General features: G+C 41.5%; 1 protein-coding gene across 6 annotated transcripts in view; it reads right to left on the bottom strand.

Annotated features, from left to right (window-relative positions):
* The window catches only part of PPP1R12A (protein phosphatase 1 regulatory subunit 12A), a 152038-nt gene extending 135535 nt beyond the window's left edge, over positions 1 to 16503 (bottom strand). For 2 of the 6 annotated variants that reach the window (XM_089524037.1, XM_089524039.1), the window contains exon 1: positions 16091 to 16499. In XM_089524037.1, the coding sequence (XP_089380163.1) occupies positions 16091 to 16327 (237 nt within the window). In that variant the 5' untranslated portion in view covers positions 16328 to 16499. Of the gene's footprint in view, positions 1 to 14361; positions 14382 to 16090 lie in introns of those variants that run through there. The other 4 variants (XM_089524041.1, XM_089524038.1, XM_089524040.1 and 1 more) reach the window with 3 other exon arrangements.
* Positions 16504 to 16947: the final 444 nt, after the last annotated feature.

The following is a 16947-nucleotide window of genomic DNA, read 5'->3' as shown; positions in this document are numbered from 1 at the left end:
TTGTTCTTGGTTCTCAGAGTTTAGTTGTGATTAGTTAGCAAATTTAGGCTATAATCCTATACATATTTTCTTGGGAATAGAACTCACTGCACTAATGAACCTTTTATCAAAGCACTTTTTTAATGAAATAGGATAGCATAACCATTTTGTGCCTTGCTCACCTCCTATCATACAGGCCTGACAACTAAAAATGTTTCAACTCTTATGTATAATACTTCAAAATAAATTCTGCAATGTTAAGAAACAGCCTTTGGTGGCAATATTCTAACTCACTGTATTACAATGGTCAAATTATTGTGCAATAAATATTTTCTTTATAGTCATGGATAAAGAGTTTGTTACAAATATGAACCAGTCATATTTCCTTATTGTTCTAACGATACACCAACAGATTACTAAGAAGGTGACAGCTGAAGAAAGCCTCTATTCTATGCCACAGTTTCCACTGACTGTCATTTCAGGAATGTATCTAGCACTACATGACAACTTGGAATGTCTCTGCCTACCAGATAGCATCAGAACATGCACTGCTTACTAGGAGCCCCACTGCTCTGCAGCTCTATTGGAGTTTGCCTTTTTATGGTTAAGCAAGATCAACAAAGCAAAGATAAACAGAGCTCTGCTAATAAGGATTTCAGGTATTTGCATGCAATGATGTGGCCTTTTATGTAAACAATGTAAAGGGAAATGTGAACTTTTAAATTAGTATTTATCTGCCTCCTTTACATTTCCTAAAATATCCCTGAACAGTTTCATATGCCAAACTAACCATGTAACTCAGATGGTAAACTAAACTGTTTTATTAGAGACTATTAATGAAGCATGAATGAACCCATAACACTAGATATACCTATTTTATGCAAGACAAAATTTCCATTCTGCAGCTTTTCATAACATACGTGGTTATTGTGTTTTTCTCTCTCTGATATACTTTTCCACCTAATGCATTCTGTCGTTCTGACTTACAATAGGATTTATCTTAAAAGCTAGGAGTGAAGATCATGCCCCTAATCAAGTTAAAGGGAGTTAACCACATTTCTGAAACAATTCAGGGTTCATTAGATATGCACACAATAGAAATGGCAGACATGCACACTGTACATTGCAACTGTACTCACAAGGAAGCTGCAATTGGCAGCATTATTATTTGTATGTGCAGAAAAACAGATGAGTGACTTCCACATGATAGGGTAAAAAGCTGTATTTATTTTTTTCTTATACAGTGGACCCTTCCCATCCACAGGAGTTCAGTTCTGCCCTCTCCCACTGCAGATGATGAAAAAAAATGTGGACACTCAAGGTTCATATTATTCAATGGGCAGCAATGTGTACGCATTTGTGAACACACGTCACATTGAATAATATGGGGTGTGGCAAGCCGTGGACACTCCAATCTGCAAACAGCTTGCCTACCAATGTAGCAGGCCCACTGTACTTATGTATAGGGTGGTCATGATCAAAGTTTGTTTGCCCAGGTACCTGAAATGGTTGATCTATGGTATTTAGTGCCTAAATTATAACTGTTAAAAACTCACTTTTCACTTTCTGTATACTGTATTTTCATTATATTTTTGCTTTTACACCACTCTGAAATCTCATGATATAGAGCAGGATACAGTATGATAAAAATATATCACAGTAGATTGCCATGAAATATGCAAAATATTGAAATAATACAATTACTCTTATTAGCACATGAGCAGATAACCAGGTACCACTAAAATACATTCAACTATTTTAATCCTATTGCTTGTTCTCTATAACTATCCATGAGAATCTTTTTTTTAAAAAAATCTACAGCTAAAAGCAACGACAACTTCAGCAAAGAGAATGCAAATCAAGTTATTTTTCCTCTCATTGCCTGTAACCCTCACACATACCCAAAATCTACTAAAGAGGTTCTCTCAACTCTTATTAGCTTTTAATGTCAAAATGTCCTATCACCTAGTTCTACTGAAGGAAGCGATCTACCAGCACAAAATCACTACCTGATTTCATTCTGAGTATATGTGAAAGTAGAGATAGTGTGAGTGAATCAAAAGGAGAAAGTTACTGAGTGCGCCTTCAGTAGCTTAAGAAAAAAAAACAAGCCCTAAATGAATAAATGGCACTTACATACCCCAAGTTCCCATTAATTCAATGGGTCAACTCCTGCTGGGACAAGCAATTGGATTTAGGTCCAAGATTTCAAATGATACTTCAATGCATTACTACTTAACCTGAAGAAGCCAGGCCCAATAGTGTGATAAGGTGATAATTTCAGTATCAAGCAAGAATTTTAAGCAGTCAAAATATAATGGACATAAATAATAAAGATAATACTTTTGAATTGTAAAATCTAAAGTACTAGGCATAGCCAGACACTCCTCATTTTTATAAAGCAGAAAAGATTTGTTGTTATACTAAAAATGTTAACTAAAAAAGGATATACATATGCAGTAAATTTCTTATGTTTTCAATATTTCAAACATTTTGTTAAAACAAACATCCAAATATGGATTATCTTAAGCTATGCCTCTGTTCAAATTGATTACAGCTGATCTTTAAAAGTATACTAAGGAGATGACAACCAGATGCATTGAACCTATGACCGCTCACTGACTCCCAAACTTTATGTATAGTTTAGGCTTATTATTGTCAGCATTATTTTAAGGATTTGCTACTGGCAAATTGAAATACAGAAAGCAAAAGGAGTTACTAGGAGTAAAAACAGCAGTCTGGTGTCGAGTATTCCAGTAAATACTGAATACTAGTCAGGTTCTTTCAAAGGCCACCCTCACCCTAGAGCAGTGGTTGCCAACCTTCCTAATGCTGTGACCCTTTAATACAGTTCCTCATGTTGTGGTGACCTAAACCCATGAAATTATTTTTGTTGCTACTTCATAACTGTAATTAAATAGGTGTTTTCCAATGGTCTTAGGCGACCCCCATGAAAGGGTCATTCGACCCCCAAAGGGGTCCCAACCCACAGGTTGGGAACCACTGCCCTAGAGCACTATACATAAACCCCAAGTTGTACAACCCACAGCATTCAACTGATTCTTTACAAAAGTCTACATGTTCTTCCAATTCTAGGCCTTCTCTCATTCCCCAGCTTTTATGACTTAACTTTGGGCCCATACATACAGGCCAAAATGAAGCTGCTATGGGTCTCTTTGGAGGTACTGTATGCTGTTTAAATGACACACACATTTTAAGAGGCCAGAAGCTGCACCAAAGATGCACTCCAGTCCTTAGGATTGGAGCATAGTTTTGGCATGGTTTCTGGCATCTTAGGACACATGCAGCATTTAAACAGCATATCTCCAAAGTGACTCAAAGCAGCTTTATTTTAGCCTGTCTGCCCTTTTCCCCCCTTCAAACAACACAAGGAAGTAACTTCTGACAAACAGCTTAAGTCTCCCTCTCTTTTGCTTTGAAGCCCTGAAAAAACTGTCCAGACCAGAGTTGGCTGTAGTTCTGTAGTTGTGTCAAGAGTAAAAGGCAAAAACTTTAAGAGTCAGGTTTGTCTTAAGCATATCACTTTTCTTATTAAAAGAGTGTTCTTCTTTAAACACCTACCATGCATACCTTTCCCAGGAGAATGCATACCCTTGATATCTTCTGGGGTTTGGTTCCAGGAGCCCTCATGGATATCAAAATCCATGGATGCTCAAATCCCATTAAATACAATGGCATAGTAAAATGGTGCCCCTTATATCAAATAATAAAATCAAGGTTTGCTTTTTGGAATGTATATTTTTTTTAATATTTCCAACATGTGGATGATTGAATCTGTGGATTAAAAATCAGTGGATAAAAAGGTACGACTGTACATCTAAGCCTCCTGCTTTTCTTCAGGATGAAAAGGGGGATGTTTGGAGATTTGTTACAGTTTGCCACATTCTGTGGTAGTGTTTCTCTCCACTCTAAATAAATAAGCCTGTTGGTTTCCTTAGGCAGAAGTTAGAGGAGACAATCAGCATGCAGTGATATTGACCGCTGAAAGAGCAGTAGGGTGACAGTAACAGGAAGCCCCTGTTTGGACTGTTTTATTTACATCACTTCTTTCACTCAACCACTATGGGAATTTATCAATCTTTTACAAACCAACATATTGGAAGCATTATACTAAGAACATTAACTCAGAGATTAATCCTAAATGGTTCTGGAAAATTTATAGTCATTATTTTTTAAAGAATGGACAGTATGAATTGAGTGGTTGTGATTAATCACAACTGACTGACTTGCTGGATCCAAGATTGTGAGAAGGGAAGGTGGTGTTGAGGGGGGTGGTGTCACACTTCAATTCATAACAAATAACAAATCAGAAGGCTGAGAATATTATTAGATGTCAATAATCTTTATTGAGTCTATTATACAAGGAGAAGGGTTTAGAGCAGGGGTTCCCAACCTGGGCTCCAAGAAGCCCTCAGGGCTCCAGGTGCTCGGTGGCCGCTCCAGGAAAATGAAATAAAAATTGAATGAAACTAAAGAATAAGAATACATTCTTATATATACTTCTAAACACCATTAACATATAAGACATAGAGTAGGCCTCTTAGGGGCTCCGCCACAGAAATAAGGGCTCTGCAAGTTAGAAAGGTTGGGAACCCCTGGTTTAGAGTAGAGCAAGAATGGGGATCAATCAATGCAGATATAGTAACAATGCAATGACCATGGAGGAAGAGATGGCAAAAGAGGCAACTTTAACAGCTACATGTTATCTGTGTTGGATTGATACCTTGCCTTTCTCCTGAAAAACGGGACTGAAAGAAGCTTTTCAAACTTCACCTCCTTGAGTACAGTATTATACTGTTGGTGGCCTTACTGAAAAATGTAAGTGTGTTAAATACCAGGTGACCTATAAGAAAGGTTGAGGACTTCTCCAATTTTATTCAGAGAGAGAAGAAAAAGCAACCATATCACAGGAGGACTCTTATCTCATATACCCTCTTTATAGACCAACTGAATGCCTGTACTTCGAAAGGGGTAACACAGAAATATTTATATCTGGCTCAACACAGAAACTACTTGGATCTAGTTTTCTATACTGGCACAGAAGGGAATCTGTGGATAGAAAACCCAGTATGGCTGTATTGTAATGAACAGATCGCTATCTGATATGGCTTAGACCAGGCGTCGGCAATCTACGGCCCACGGGCCGCATCCGGCCCGCCAAGGCAGCGGGACTGGCCCCAGCCTGGTCCTGCCACCGATTGCTGCCGCTGATTGCCGCCCCCGCCACAGCTTGGGCACTGCTCCGGGCGCCTGCGGGTGCCTCGCTGCCATCCTCCTCCTCCATCGCGCATGGCCACGCGGAGGAGGCGGAGGAAGAGGAGGGCAGCGAGGTCTGGGACGGAGGAGGCGAAGGTGGAGGCAGCGCCTCCTGCGCGTGGCCGTGCCACCTTCCCCGCCTCCCTGCGGCCGCTGGCTTCTTCTCTCTCGGCCTGGCTGGGACCCGGACGCCGTTCAGGCCGAGGAGAAGCCAGCGTCGCCACTGGCTTTCCTCTCGGCCTGGCTGGAGCCCGGGCACCGCTCAGGCCGAAGAGAAGCCAGCGTCGCCTCGCTGGCTTCCCTCTCGGCTTGGATGGGGCCCCGGCACCGCTCAGGCCGAGGAGAAGCCAACGTCGCCTCGCTGGCTTTCTCCCCCCGGCCTGGATAGGGCCCCGGCGCCGCTCAGGCTGAGAGAGAAGCCAGCGGCCTCGCTGGCTCCCCCCTGGCCTGCCTGGGGCCGCGGCTCCGCACAGGCTGAGGGAGAAGCCAGCGGCCTCGCTGGCTTCCCCCCCCCGGCCTCCCTGGGGCCGCGGCTACGCACAGGCCGAGGGAGGGGCTCAGAGTCGGCTCAGCCTTGCATCCTTCCGTAGGTCATTAAAATGGATACCCAACTTGTTGGGGGCAATTAGCTAACACTTTGTAAACCGTTTAGTACATAGGTAAGCGGCATAGAAACGTACTTGCTATCTGCTAGGTGCACATACTTACCTCTGAAAAACTCAACCTTAGGTCCTGTGACTTTGGAAAACTATTACTGTGCCTCCAACATACTATTCTGAAGCAGTAGATGGTGATGCTCCAGTTACTCTAAGGCTTACATAATAGTCTAAGTTAACATACATTTATTATTAATATTTATACCCAAATCAACCCAGTTTCTCATTAGCGTTTCGGATGATTTAATAGATGACTTACACTGGGAATGAACAGGAGTTCAAATGTGTTGGTTGTTCTGAACCCTTCAGCAGCTCCTTCCACCGTCTCTACCATCACTCCTCACTGTCCTGGAAACCTCTATAATCACTGGCATATCCTTATGAAAGGGCAGACACAGATTGACCTTATTTGGATGCCAATGACTGAAGGCTTTGCATGCACCTTCAAAACCATCCATCTGCCAGTACTAATCACTCTGGGACTGGAAAAACAGGTAATGGGTGTGTGTATACTAGTTTTATTCAACCCCCAGCCTTCCTCAAAAACTGAGTTTTGGAGAGGGAAGGAATCACTACTCAATTACCAGAACCATCCCAATCCTCTGCAGCTTCAATAGCAGAAGGAAGCTCAAAGGGCAGTGTCACACTCAACATGTTTAACAGATCTGCTGAAATCTATGTATATAGGATATCTAAAATAAGCCCCCAATTATATTCTAGCACAGTGGTGGAGAACCTTTTGCAGACCGAGTGCCCAAACTGCAACCCAGACACCACTTATTTATTGCCACGTCCCTCTGGCTTTCTAGCAATGAACTCTGGCAAACTCTTTGCTGGGGCAACATCATGCGTGCCCACAGAGAAGGCTCTGAGTGCCACATCTGGCACGTGTGCCATAGGTTCGCCACCACTGTTCTAGCACTTACATTAGCAGAAGAGGACAGGAATGTTTTCAAATTAATGCAAGGGTTCTTACTTCATTTGCTCTCACTCAAACTTTTCATTCGAGTACTATTCCTACTTGTTGTTACTGCATGCCTCCAAGTCATTTCTGACTTATGGTGACCCTAATATGACCCTATCATGGGAGTGTGTGACTCACCCAAGATCACCATGTGGATTTCATTGCTGAACTAGGAATTGAAACCTGATCTCCACAGGCTCAAATCACTACACCAAGCTGGCTCTCATCACCACCACTACTATTACTACTACTATATTACATTAAGGGGTACACTGCATAAACATTCAAAGTGGAAGAACAACGGCCAATGAATGTAAATTCATGACTTCGATTTCTATTCCTATAGTGCTATATTTATGTTAATAATAAAATTAGACAGCATTTGTCACTAACTGAAGTAGTTAACTGAGAATTAACAGTACCAAATTAAACAACCAAAACTATTCATCCACCAGCTACTCAAATGACAGTGGACCCTTGTTATACTCTGGGGCTTGGTTCCAAGATCCCCCGTGTATAACAAAATCTGTGTATGCTCAAGTCCCATTAAATATAATGACACAGCAAAATGGTGTCCCTTATAAAAATGGAAAATCAAGGTTTGATATTTGGAATTTATACTTTTTTTGAACATTTTCAAACCGTGGATGCTTGAATCCATGTATAAAAATTCTGTGTATAAGAAGGGCCGACTGTATTTATAACTTAAATAGTATTGTTATATGTGCCCACTATATATTCTGAAATGTGCATAGGAATCAAGTCTATGATGAAAAATACCCTGTAGACTTTATTATTACCGTACCTTTGCAATAAAATGAAAAACTATGTACAATCATGAAATAATCAAACAAAATACTGTCTTTAAAAATTGCATGCTCTTCTAGCAGTACCAAAGCTCACTGGCAAGGTAAGATACCTTTGTACAAAACACCCCCAATGTGTTCTGTCTAAAGCCAGTTTTTATGTTTTACAACAGATGTTTCTGAACACATGTATCTACTTTTTTTCAGCTTGCAACAAGTATACTGTGCATTTCAGTTGACCAATAAAGGTATCACTGATGGATTTTTGTTCCAATTTTTATACTGTACAGCTACATTATTACTTTTAAATGTCTGAATAGTAAATGTGTTACACCAAATTTCTTGAACTGAAACATATACTTAACATAAGTCTGCATTCAAACAACCACTACTTAAAATTTATGAAACCAAAATCATTTTACATTACTTGATAATGTATTCCAGTTGACTATATAAAGCACTAATGCTCTCCTCTACAAATACAGCTATATCTCTGTATCTTTTCATTTGTGGTTTTAAAAAAACCAATTGAATATACACCTCTATAATTAGATTCACTTTTATTCACTTTTAATGTTTCTTTAGATTTCCACCCTATTCTCCCAAACTACTAATCCCTAAGCATTTAATTAGTTATCAGGGTGCCACTGCTAAAGTACTCAATACATCAAAGAGTTCAAGCTAGTGATTATAAGTGAAGTCATTTAAATCAATGCTGATCTTGTCTAGTGAAGTCAATGCCATAAAAAGTGTTTAGGTTTTTCTGGATCCTTGACTGTCAATCAAATAGCAATAGCAAGTACATTTCTATACCGTTTATCAGTGCACTTAAGCACTCCCTAAGCAGTTTACAAAGTGTAAGCTAATTGCCCCCAACAATCTGGGTACTCATTTTAGTGACCTCAGAAGGATGCTAGGCTGAGTTGACCTTGGCTGGGATTGAACTCACAACCTTATGGTTTATGAGTGAGTGGCTGCAGCACAGGCATTTAACCACTGTGCTGCCAGGGTTTTCTCAAGCAAAGTTCACCTTATTTTTCCAAATCTCCTCTGAGATATTATTCTTCAGGTTCTATTGACCAAGCCTTAGGTCAAACCTTGTACCTTTTTATCTAGCTAATTAAACCCTCTACATTTGTATTTTAAATTTACTTTTACATTATAAAGTCCTAAGCAAGAATAAATGCAAACAGACCTATTATCTACTCCATCAATGAAGAGACTATAGTAATACAATCTTGGGAAAGGACTTTTTTGTGTTGTCTACAATGTATGGGACAAAGCAGTTTAAAAAATAAAATTATCCCATTGCGATGAACTGGATAACTTTTTTTTTGTCTAATCAGCAGCTGACATGGGTGTACTTTTCAATTCAAACAAGCCTTCGCAGAAGAAGGTGATAACAACTGCTACAAGTGTTATGAGCAAGTTGCACTTGTTGTAGAGCCTTCAACTCCTCTTAGGCATGGCTGAACTCACCATGCTAACCCATGCTTTTGTAGCTTCCAGCCTAGTGATTACTACAATGGGACTGTTCCAGAAAATGAAATGCAAATTTCAGTTGGTAAAGAATTAGTCTGCTCATTTTTTAACGCACATTGCAAGGCAAAGCCACATAGAAACTGTGCTTTACTGAACTAAACCTGTATCCTTCTGGGAACAATTCACAGTAGCCAGTTTAACACTGAAAACCAAAAACAGCACAGGATAGAAATGCCTAAAACTACACTTCTCTTAAATCAGTTACATTCACATTGGAATAATATATTCATACCCACCTATGTATGCCTTGCACTATATCTCCCACAGATCCCCACCAGAAAGGCCAATGGATGTGATCATGGGAATTTTAGCTCAAAATAGCTGGAGTATACCCAGCTGCTGACTCATGCTGGATGCTCTGGAATGCTCTGTCCGTTTAAATTGCTCTTCTTTATCCATATTTTGCAAAGGGTTTTTACTTGTATTTGGTTTTATTCTCTAGGGTGCCAGATAGTGATGTTACTGGTCATTTTATGTGTTAGATTTTTTAAATAATTTAATGGTGCAGTATTTTCAAAAGCTGTCCTGAGAATCCTGGAATAACAATGTTGTAACTAAACTGTGAGCAAGCACTGATTTTCAGCTTTAAATAATTGTGTTGCTCTGGACAAGAAGGCATTTTAAAATGCACTGAGGTAGTTTCTAAATGGAAATAAAGTTCCTAGAAAACTGAGCCATAACTACTGGTGTCTCAAATATATATTAGCATGAACTTTAAAGAACAGACGGTGGGAGGTCTTTAGTAATTATTTACCTATAAGAAGCAGGGCTCAAGCACCATTTTACTGGACCTAATACAAAGTTGTGACATGAAGTACCTTCTCATACTAACAAGGCAATCCGTGACTCCATGCGTATGATCTCATGATAGTTTGTTTTAGCTCTCAAATTGCTTACACATTCACCTGCCTTTACTATTTTTGCTTAATACTAACATTCAGCCTTAGAGTCCTGTTTGCTAACTATTTTGTAAATTTTTGATTATTTAAAAAGAATAACCCTCTCAACATTGTAATTTCTTTTTTATTCTAGTGGACTAATGTGGCTATAAAGATTATGCCAACTTTAAAACTTTGCTTCAATTTCTTTTGAAAGTTCACACTCAACAAACAAGATGCCTAAGCGGCTTAACTGTTCTTGCCTATTGTAGAATGCCTACAATTTTGATGAATGCTATCATGCTGAATTTTCTTTCACCTTCTGCCAATCACTGGCCTTGTGCAAAAAGTAAGCGGGGCCATGCATATTTCACTGAAAATTAGCTGTCGTTTTTTCCTTGTACATTTCAGGTAATAATATCAGTAGAGGGAGTTCATATTTTCTTCCAAAAGTAAACCTGAAGGCTCTGATTTCATCTAGTATCTATTGCCTACCAAATGGGATATAAAACAAATATTACTGGTTGCTTTGAATCTGTACTCTCATGTGCAGATTACACTATCCAAACAAGCATAGAAACTGTGAGTGAATTAGACACTAGCTCAAGGGACTGCAAATCCTACCAGAAGCAGTAGCAGCAGCAGCACTTGCTCCCACGATCAAATAGTGTTTTGCTTTGCCCTTCCAACCAGTCATCCTTCTTTCCTGTTTCCAATGTACAGGAACTCTGGGACTTGCAGTTCTTGATACAGAGTAGACCATGTCAAATAGAAGAAAAGAAATCTGTCCCTCATTTTCACACAGTCCTAGTTTAACTGCACAAGAATACTGCCTCTGTTCTAGAGAAAAGTCTCAGGATAGGGGTCAGCCAGGAGGCCCAGCAGTTCTGACAGTTGCTTAAGTCTGCTCTGTTACTACATCTGGTTAATGAAATCTGCTGGAGATAATCTGCACAACAGACATATAGATATAAGGAAACCAGTTTCTATAAATGTATTCATACATGATTTACAGCCTACCCACAATTCTTTTCTTCATAGTAATGGTCCCACTCTAGGCACCAGTAAACTGTATTCTTTTTCCATATGGAGCTCTGATAACAAGACAAACTTATGTTGTGCTGGAAAGGCACATACATTACTGTCCCAAAACATAAGCTACAGCTCTGTTCCAGGTGTGTTTGTTTGGCTCAGAAAGAATGGCAAATCAGGTGTTGAGTATACCTTGTTCAAAATAAACTTCTACTTCAGAAAACATCAAAATTCAAAAAATGTAACTGACACCCACCAAAAACTACATTGGACCTTCTTCCAATCATGTTTTACATCAGCTATGAGAAAAAGGCATTAAAAAGTTTAATCTGATTTTTTTCACTAACATACAAACTAATGGTACTTCTAAAAAACAAGACAATATTATTACTTTGTTGTTGTTGTTGTGTGCCTTCAAGTCGTTTCTGACTTATGGTGACCCTAAGGTAAACCCTTCATAGGGTTTTCATGTACCAGTAAGAAAAAATATAACAATAAACAATCATTATTAGCGTAAAGTCACATTACTGATTGCTTTACTGTATAGAATCATGGCTCCTTTCACCCAAAGGAAAATAAATTTCTTAATAGTTTTATAGTTTAAAATATAGTTTTATGGTATCTATTTCTGTTGATCCCACTGTCAATACAAAACTCAATCTGATATGCACCAACAGAAACTGACCCACTCACCATATAGTACTTTGTTTAGCAGTCACAGCAGAAAAGTTTCAGTTGTCATTAACAGTATTACAGGTTCAAGTGCTAGTTAAATGGCTCTTGTATTAAGCACATTTTAGTGTTATGATTATGAAACAGTAAATTCTAAATTTATAGAATATCACTATGTAGGGGGTGGGTGTGATCTGTAAAGCAAAGGAGCTACCTCATCCAAAGTCCTGCAAAAACTCACACTAGCAGGTCAGAAACAAGGCAGAAAGTGGCATTTCTCTCTTGCTCTGTTTTTAACCATCTATCTCGCATCACTATTAGAGTTAAATTAGATTGACAAATACCAGATCTGATATATACGTCTCCCAATTCTAGGGCCGTGTCAAGAAAAATAACACTATGAACTAACCAATTGCAAGTCTCACTTAAGAGTAAACCCGCTGGATTAGCTGCTGAAAAGTAGAGAAAATGCCAGTGATTCACTGAGTCAACTCTAGTTGAGACCAGAGTTGGATTTAGGCCTATGAAGCCAAACCTTAGTCCAATCTGTCCCCAACACACTTACAGAAACCTCTCCCTTTTGCTTCTACTAGAGTGACTATGAAGGTCTCCATGAAGGTCAGGCCTCTCCCTCTATCCTTGGAGTATATCTTAAGGATCCCATCATTCATGGGACCGCAGGACAACAGACTTTAACATTATTTTGTAGATATATTATGGCATAACATTAGATGTCTCTGACATTCTGGAAAATCAGGAATACAGTCGGGATTCTTTAACCATAGATCCAAGATGCTTTATCCATAGTTTTTTAAAAGTACAGTATAAATTCCAAATAGCAAAGCTTGGTTTTGCCTTTTTACGTAAGGGACATCAGCTTACTACAGTATACCAATGTATTTAATGGGATATGACAGATTTTGGTATCCATGGAGGGCATGTGTGTGTGTCCTGTACTCAAACCCCAGCAGATAACAAGGACCCACTGTACTGTATTTTTCATCATTTTACTTAACACCCAAAGCTGGAAGATCCCCTCTGGGCCCTTGTTTTTCTCTATATTCATATCCTAAATTGGCAAAAATCTTGTCAGAGCAACACTGTGCCTATCTGTTATAAAGTAAATTCCATACAGCTTTTATACAGCTTTTTCTCAACTACCTGTATCTAATCGCTGCCCATATATAGCTGTTTAAACTACAGTTCCCACAATGCCTAACCATTGGCCATGCTCACTACAGTTTTAGTTGAAAACATGTAAGGGACACCAGGATGTGGAAGACAAGCATACAGGGCTTCAGTCTGAATTAGTAATTCTCATGGTTCACTACTACATCACAAACCTAAGAGCTATAGTTGCAAGTTCCACCCAAAAAGCTCTTTACTCTTTAATAATCCTATAGTGTAAGTATGTCACAATTTTTAAAAATTACAACTTATAGCCCAGGGCTGAAATCTTACAGATCCTAGGGGATGTCTACTAAGATCAATGAGATTTCTTCATAAACAAGGTAAGCCATCCAAGTTTCCAATGTCTTTTTCCAGTCACCAAAAGTCATTAGCAGAAGAATCAGAAAGACTGCTTAGTGATATGAACACCCAATACAGTTTATGACAATATACTAACAAATATTAGTCCAATGGTACAGAAAAGAGAAATCGGACACTGTTAAATTATACTACCAAACTATACTGGCCAGACGTTGATGGCCAGAGAGAACTCCTCAGCATGACAGCATCTTTTTACTGCCATTACAAGCAGTTCTATAATTTTTGGTTCTTTTGGAACATGTGAACAGATTAACATCTAGCCTAATAAAATGTGGCCTCAGCCATAAAACCATTTCTCGAGGGTGATGAAACATCTGAGGTTTGCCAATCAGTCTTTAGAGAAATTACTCTCGCCACCATTATTTTACCATAACAAAGGAAGTTTTAATGATTCTTTGGTTTCTTCTTAATTTAATTTTCAAATAGGACATGTATGATGCACCACATCATCTAAAGAACAGCGGGTTTCATTTAGGAGACTGGGCTGATTGTACACCTTGCACAACAACAAAAACGAAATATGCATAACTTGGAAGCCATCTTTGTGATCTTGGAAAAACAAAAACAGGGACACTTTCCTCATGCTTGTTTCATCACCTGGAATTTTTAATACATACAGCACTAAATTGAAATCTATGCTTAACAGATTACCAAAGCGCTATATGCTCAACTAGTCAGTCTGCTGGGAAGGGAACTTCTACCTGATTCAACAAGACATCCTAATTATGCTGCCTTTGTTGAACTACCAGGACATCTGCCGTTCAAAACAAAAATGAAGCTGTCAAAGTGATTATACTTGCTCTTCTGATACTCAGCGAGCTTAACGTTGTTGTTGCTCCTGGCCTATTAGTAGAACCTAGATCTGTTCAAGCAAACTCGCATTATCTTCGGATTGCCACAGTCCTTCCTTATTTGGCTAACATTTCGAGATTCCAATCAGATGCCTATAAAAGTTTAACGTGCACAAAACATCTATTTTGAAAAGTACTGCGCAGCCAGTTTACCTTCCTCCTTCCCCGAAACATCCGTTTTCACATGTTTACAAACAAAAGCAACGCCAATCGCACTGAACTGCTTTACAAAGGGCGAAGAAGTCAGGCAGAAACACCGGAGTCGAGTTCAAGTTCTACAATACAGAAGGAGGACAGAACCCCTTTTGTCTCAAAGGTTAAAAGAGCGAAAAGATGTTGGGGAGAGGAGGAGGAGGGGCTGGACAGTAGGGAGCTGAGAAAGGATGCCCGTTTTCTTGGAAGGGCAGAAGCAGCCTTCACACTTCTACTTATTTGGGAAACATAAAAGACAGGAAGTGGCCACCATTCAGCAGCAGCAGCAGCAGCAGCAGCCCAAGTTAAGTCTGTGGAAAAACCATCACCCCCATGGCTCCCTTTCCAGAGCTCTCTCCTTTTCTGGCCATGCGTCAGGGATGTGCGAGGGAAGCCTGCCACCTTCTCCTAGGCTCCATCCGCACTGCAGAAACAATCTGGTTCCGCACCACTTTAACCGCCACGGCTCCATCATGCCTTGGCATTCTGGGAAGAGTACTGCGTTGTGGCCACAGAGTCCTCTGCCAGAGATGGTGAAATGCCTCACAAAACGATCATTCCCAGAACTCCATAGCTCAGTTTGAGGCCCCAAACACACCACAGAAATAATCCAGTCCGAAACCTGGCTTGATGCTAGGCAGTTCTGGGCACTGTAGTTTTGTGAGACATTTAGCCTCCTCTGTCAGAGAGAAAGAGAGCGCTCTGGTGCCAACCTAAACTACAACTCCCAGGATCCCCTAGCACTGAGCCAGCCGGGACAGTTAAAGCGGTCTCAAACTGGATTTTACTTCCGCAGTGTGGATGCAGCAGCCCTTGTTAAGCGCCACAAGTCCAAAGCACATGGTAGAAATAACCCAGTTTGAGACTGCTTTAACTGCCTTAGCTGTGCTAGGGAATATTGGGAATTGTAGTTTGTCGTGGTTCGATAACTCCCTGACAGGGAAGGCTAAATGTCTCACAAAAACTACAGTGGCCAGAACTCCCTAGCATTGCTAGGGAATTCTGGGAAGTGTAGTGTTGTGAGACATTTAGCTTTCTCTGTCAAAGAAGAGCTCTGGTGCCACAACAAAGTGCAATTCCCAATATTCCCTAGCATTCAACCAGGGCAGTCAAAGCGGTCTCAAACCAGGTGATTTCTGCCGTGTGTTGTGGACCTAAAATACCTCGTTGTGTATGTATATGCAAACACAGTCTAAACACTCCTGATCCCAAGCATTTTTAGGGGTGTAAGAAGGGATACTCACGCCTGTAATAAATATAGAGGAGAAAGTTCGCACAGAACAAACAGTAACCCTCCCTTCAAAGTTCCTCAGCCTCTCAAAAAGGAAAAAAACTACCACTCCCAGAACTCCCAGCATTGAGGGCCAGGGCAGTCAAAGCGGTCTCAGACTGGATTATACTCGCAGTGCGGGCGCAGGGCCCCGGGTCCAAAAAGCACACTGCAGGAATATCCCAGCTGGCTCAGGGAATCCTGGGAATTGTAGTTCCTTGTGCCTCCAGAGTCCTCTCTCTCTCTCTCTCTCGGAAACAGGGCGAGAGAGGAGCGGGGGTCCCCCGAGGCCCGCCCGCCTTCGCCTCCTCCCGCGTCCCTTCCCCTGCGGGCGGGCGGGCTGGGCCTCGGGGGACCCCCGCTCCTCTCTCGCCCCCTCCGGGCCTGCCCTCCCGGCGCCTTCCCAGTCCCCGCACCGACCTGGTGTAGCGCGGTGAGCCCGTCCACATTGGCGTAGTTGATGTCGGCGCCCCGCTCCAGGAGCCGCAGCACCTCGTCCGTGTCCCCGCTGGAGCAGGCGGCCAGGAAGACGGCGCCGTCGTCGAACTTCACCTTGGTCTTCTTGCGCTTCACCACGGGCGGCTCCTGGTCGGTCTCGGAGCCGATCCAGCGCTTCAGCTGCTCGTTCCGCTTCTGCTTGGCGTCCGCCATCTTCATGCCCCGCTGCTCCCTTCCTCTCTCAGCCTCTCTCTCGCTCTCTTCTCGCCTCGGCGGCGGCACCCAATACACAGCACCGCCTGTATCCCACAATGCACCGCGGCGATCTCTCTGTCTCGCTTCTCCCTCTTACTCAGAGCACCGCCTTACAATCGCTTCTGCTTTACACTCTCTTGCGCATGCGCGCACTGACCCGCCCTGGCTCTTCCCCCTTTTTTGCGCATGCGCGCCCTGGCGCGCCCTCCCTCTCTTTCTCATTCCCCTCTCTAGCGCATGCGCACCGTGGCACTGTCTCCCCGCCCTCCTTTCTCTCTCTTTGCTCTCTCTTACGCATGCGCGCCCTGGCCTTCCCTGAGTGGTCCGCCGAGCCAGACAGCCAGCGAGCGCGAGCCGGGTGTGGCGGTTGGGGAATGGCCTTACTTCCTCGCTTAACATAATCTCGCGAGATCCTCTCTGCCTAGTAACTTCTTTTTTTTTTTTGGACGAGATGTAGGTTTCAGGGTTGAAGCCGAGGAGAGAGCCCTAAAACGCTGCAGAAAGAACGCTTTAACTGTCCTCAGTGCTAGAGAATTGTGGGAAATGTAGTTTTGTCAGCCATGTAGGCTTTTTCTCTGTCAGAA

This window comes from Sceloporus occidentalis, unplaced genomic scaffold (genome assembly GCF_023333645.1).
Source record: "Sceloporus occidentalis isolate IW3139 unplaced genomic scaffold, rSceOcc1.0.p SCAF_5, whole genome shotgun sequence".
In the NCBI taxonomy this organism is placed as follows: domain Eukaryota; kingdom Metazoa; phylum Chordata; class Lepidosauria; order Squamata; family Phrynosomatidae; genus Sceloporus; species Sceloporus occidentalis.
This window is presented reverse-complemented; position numbering and strand designations above follow the sequence as displayed.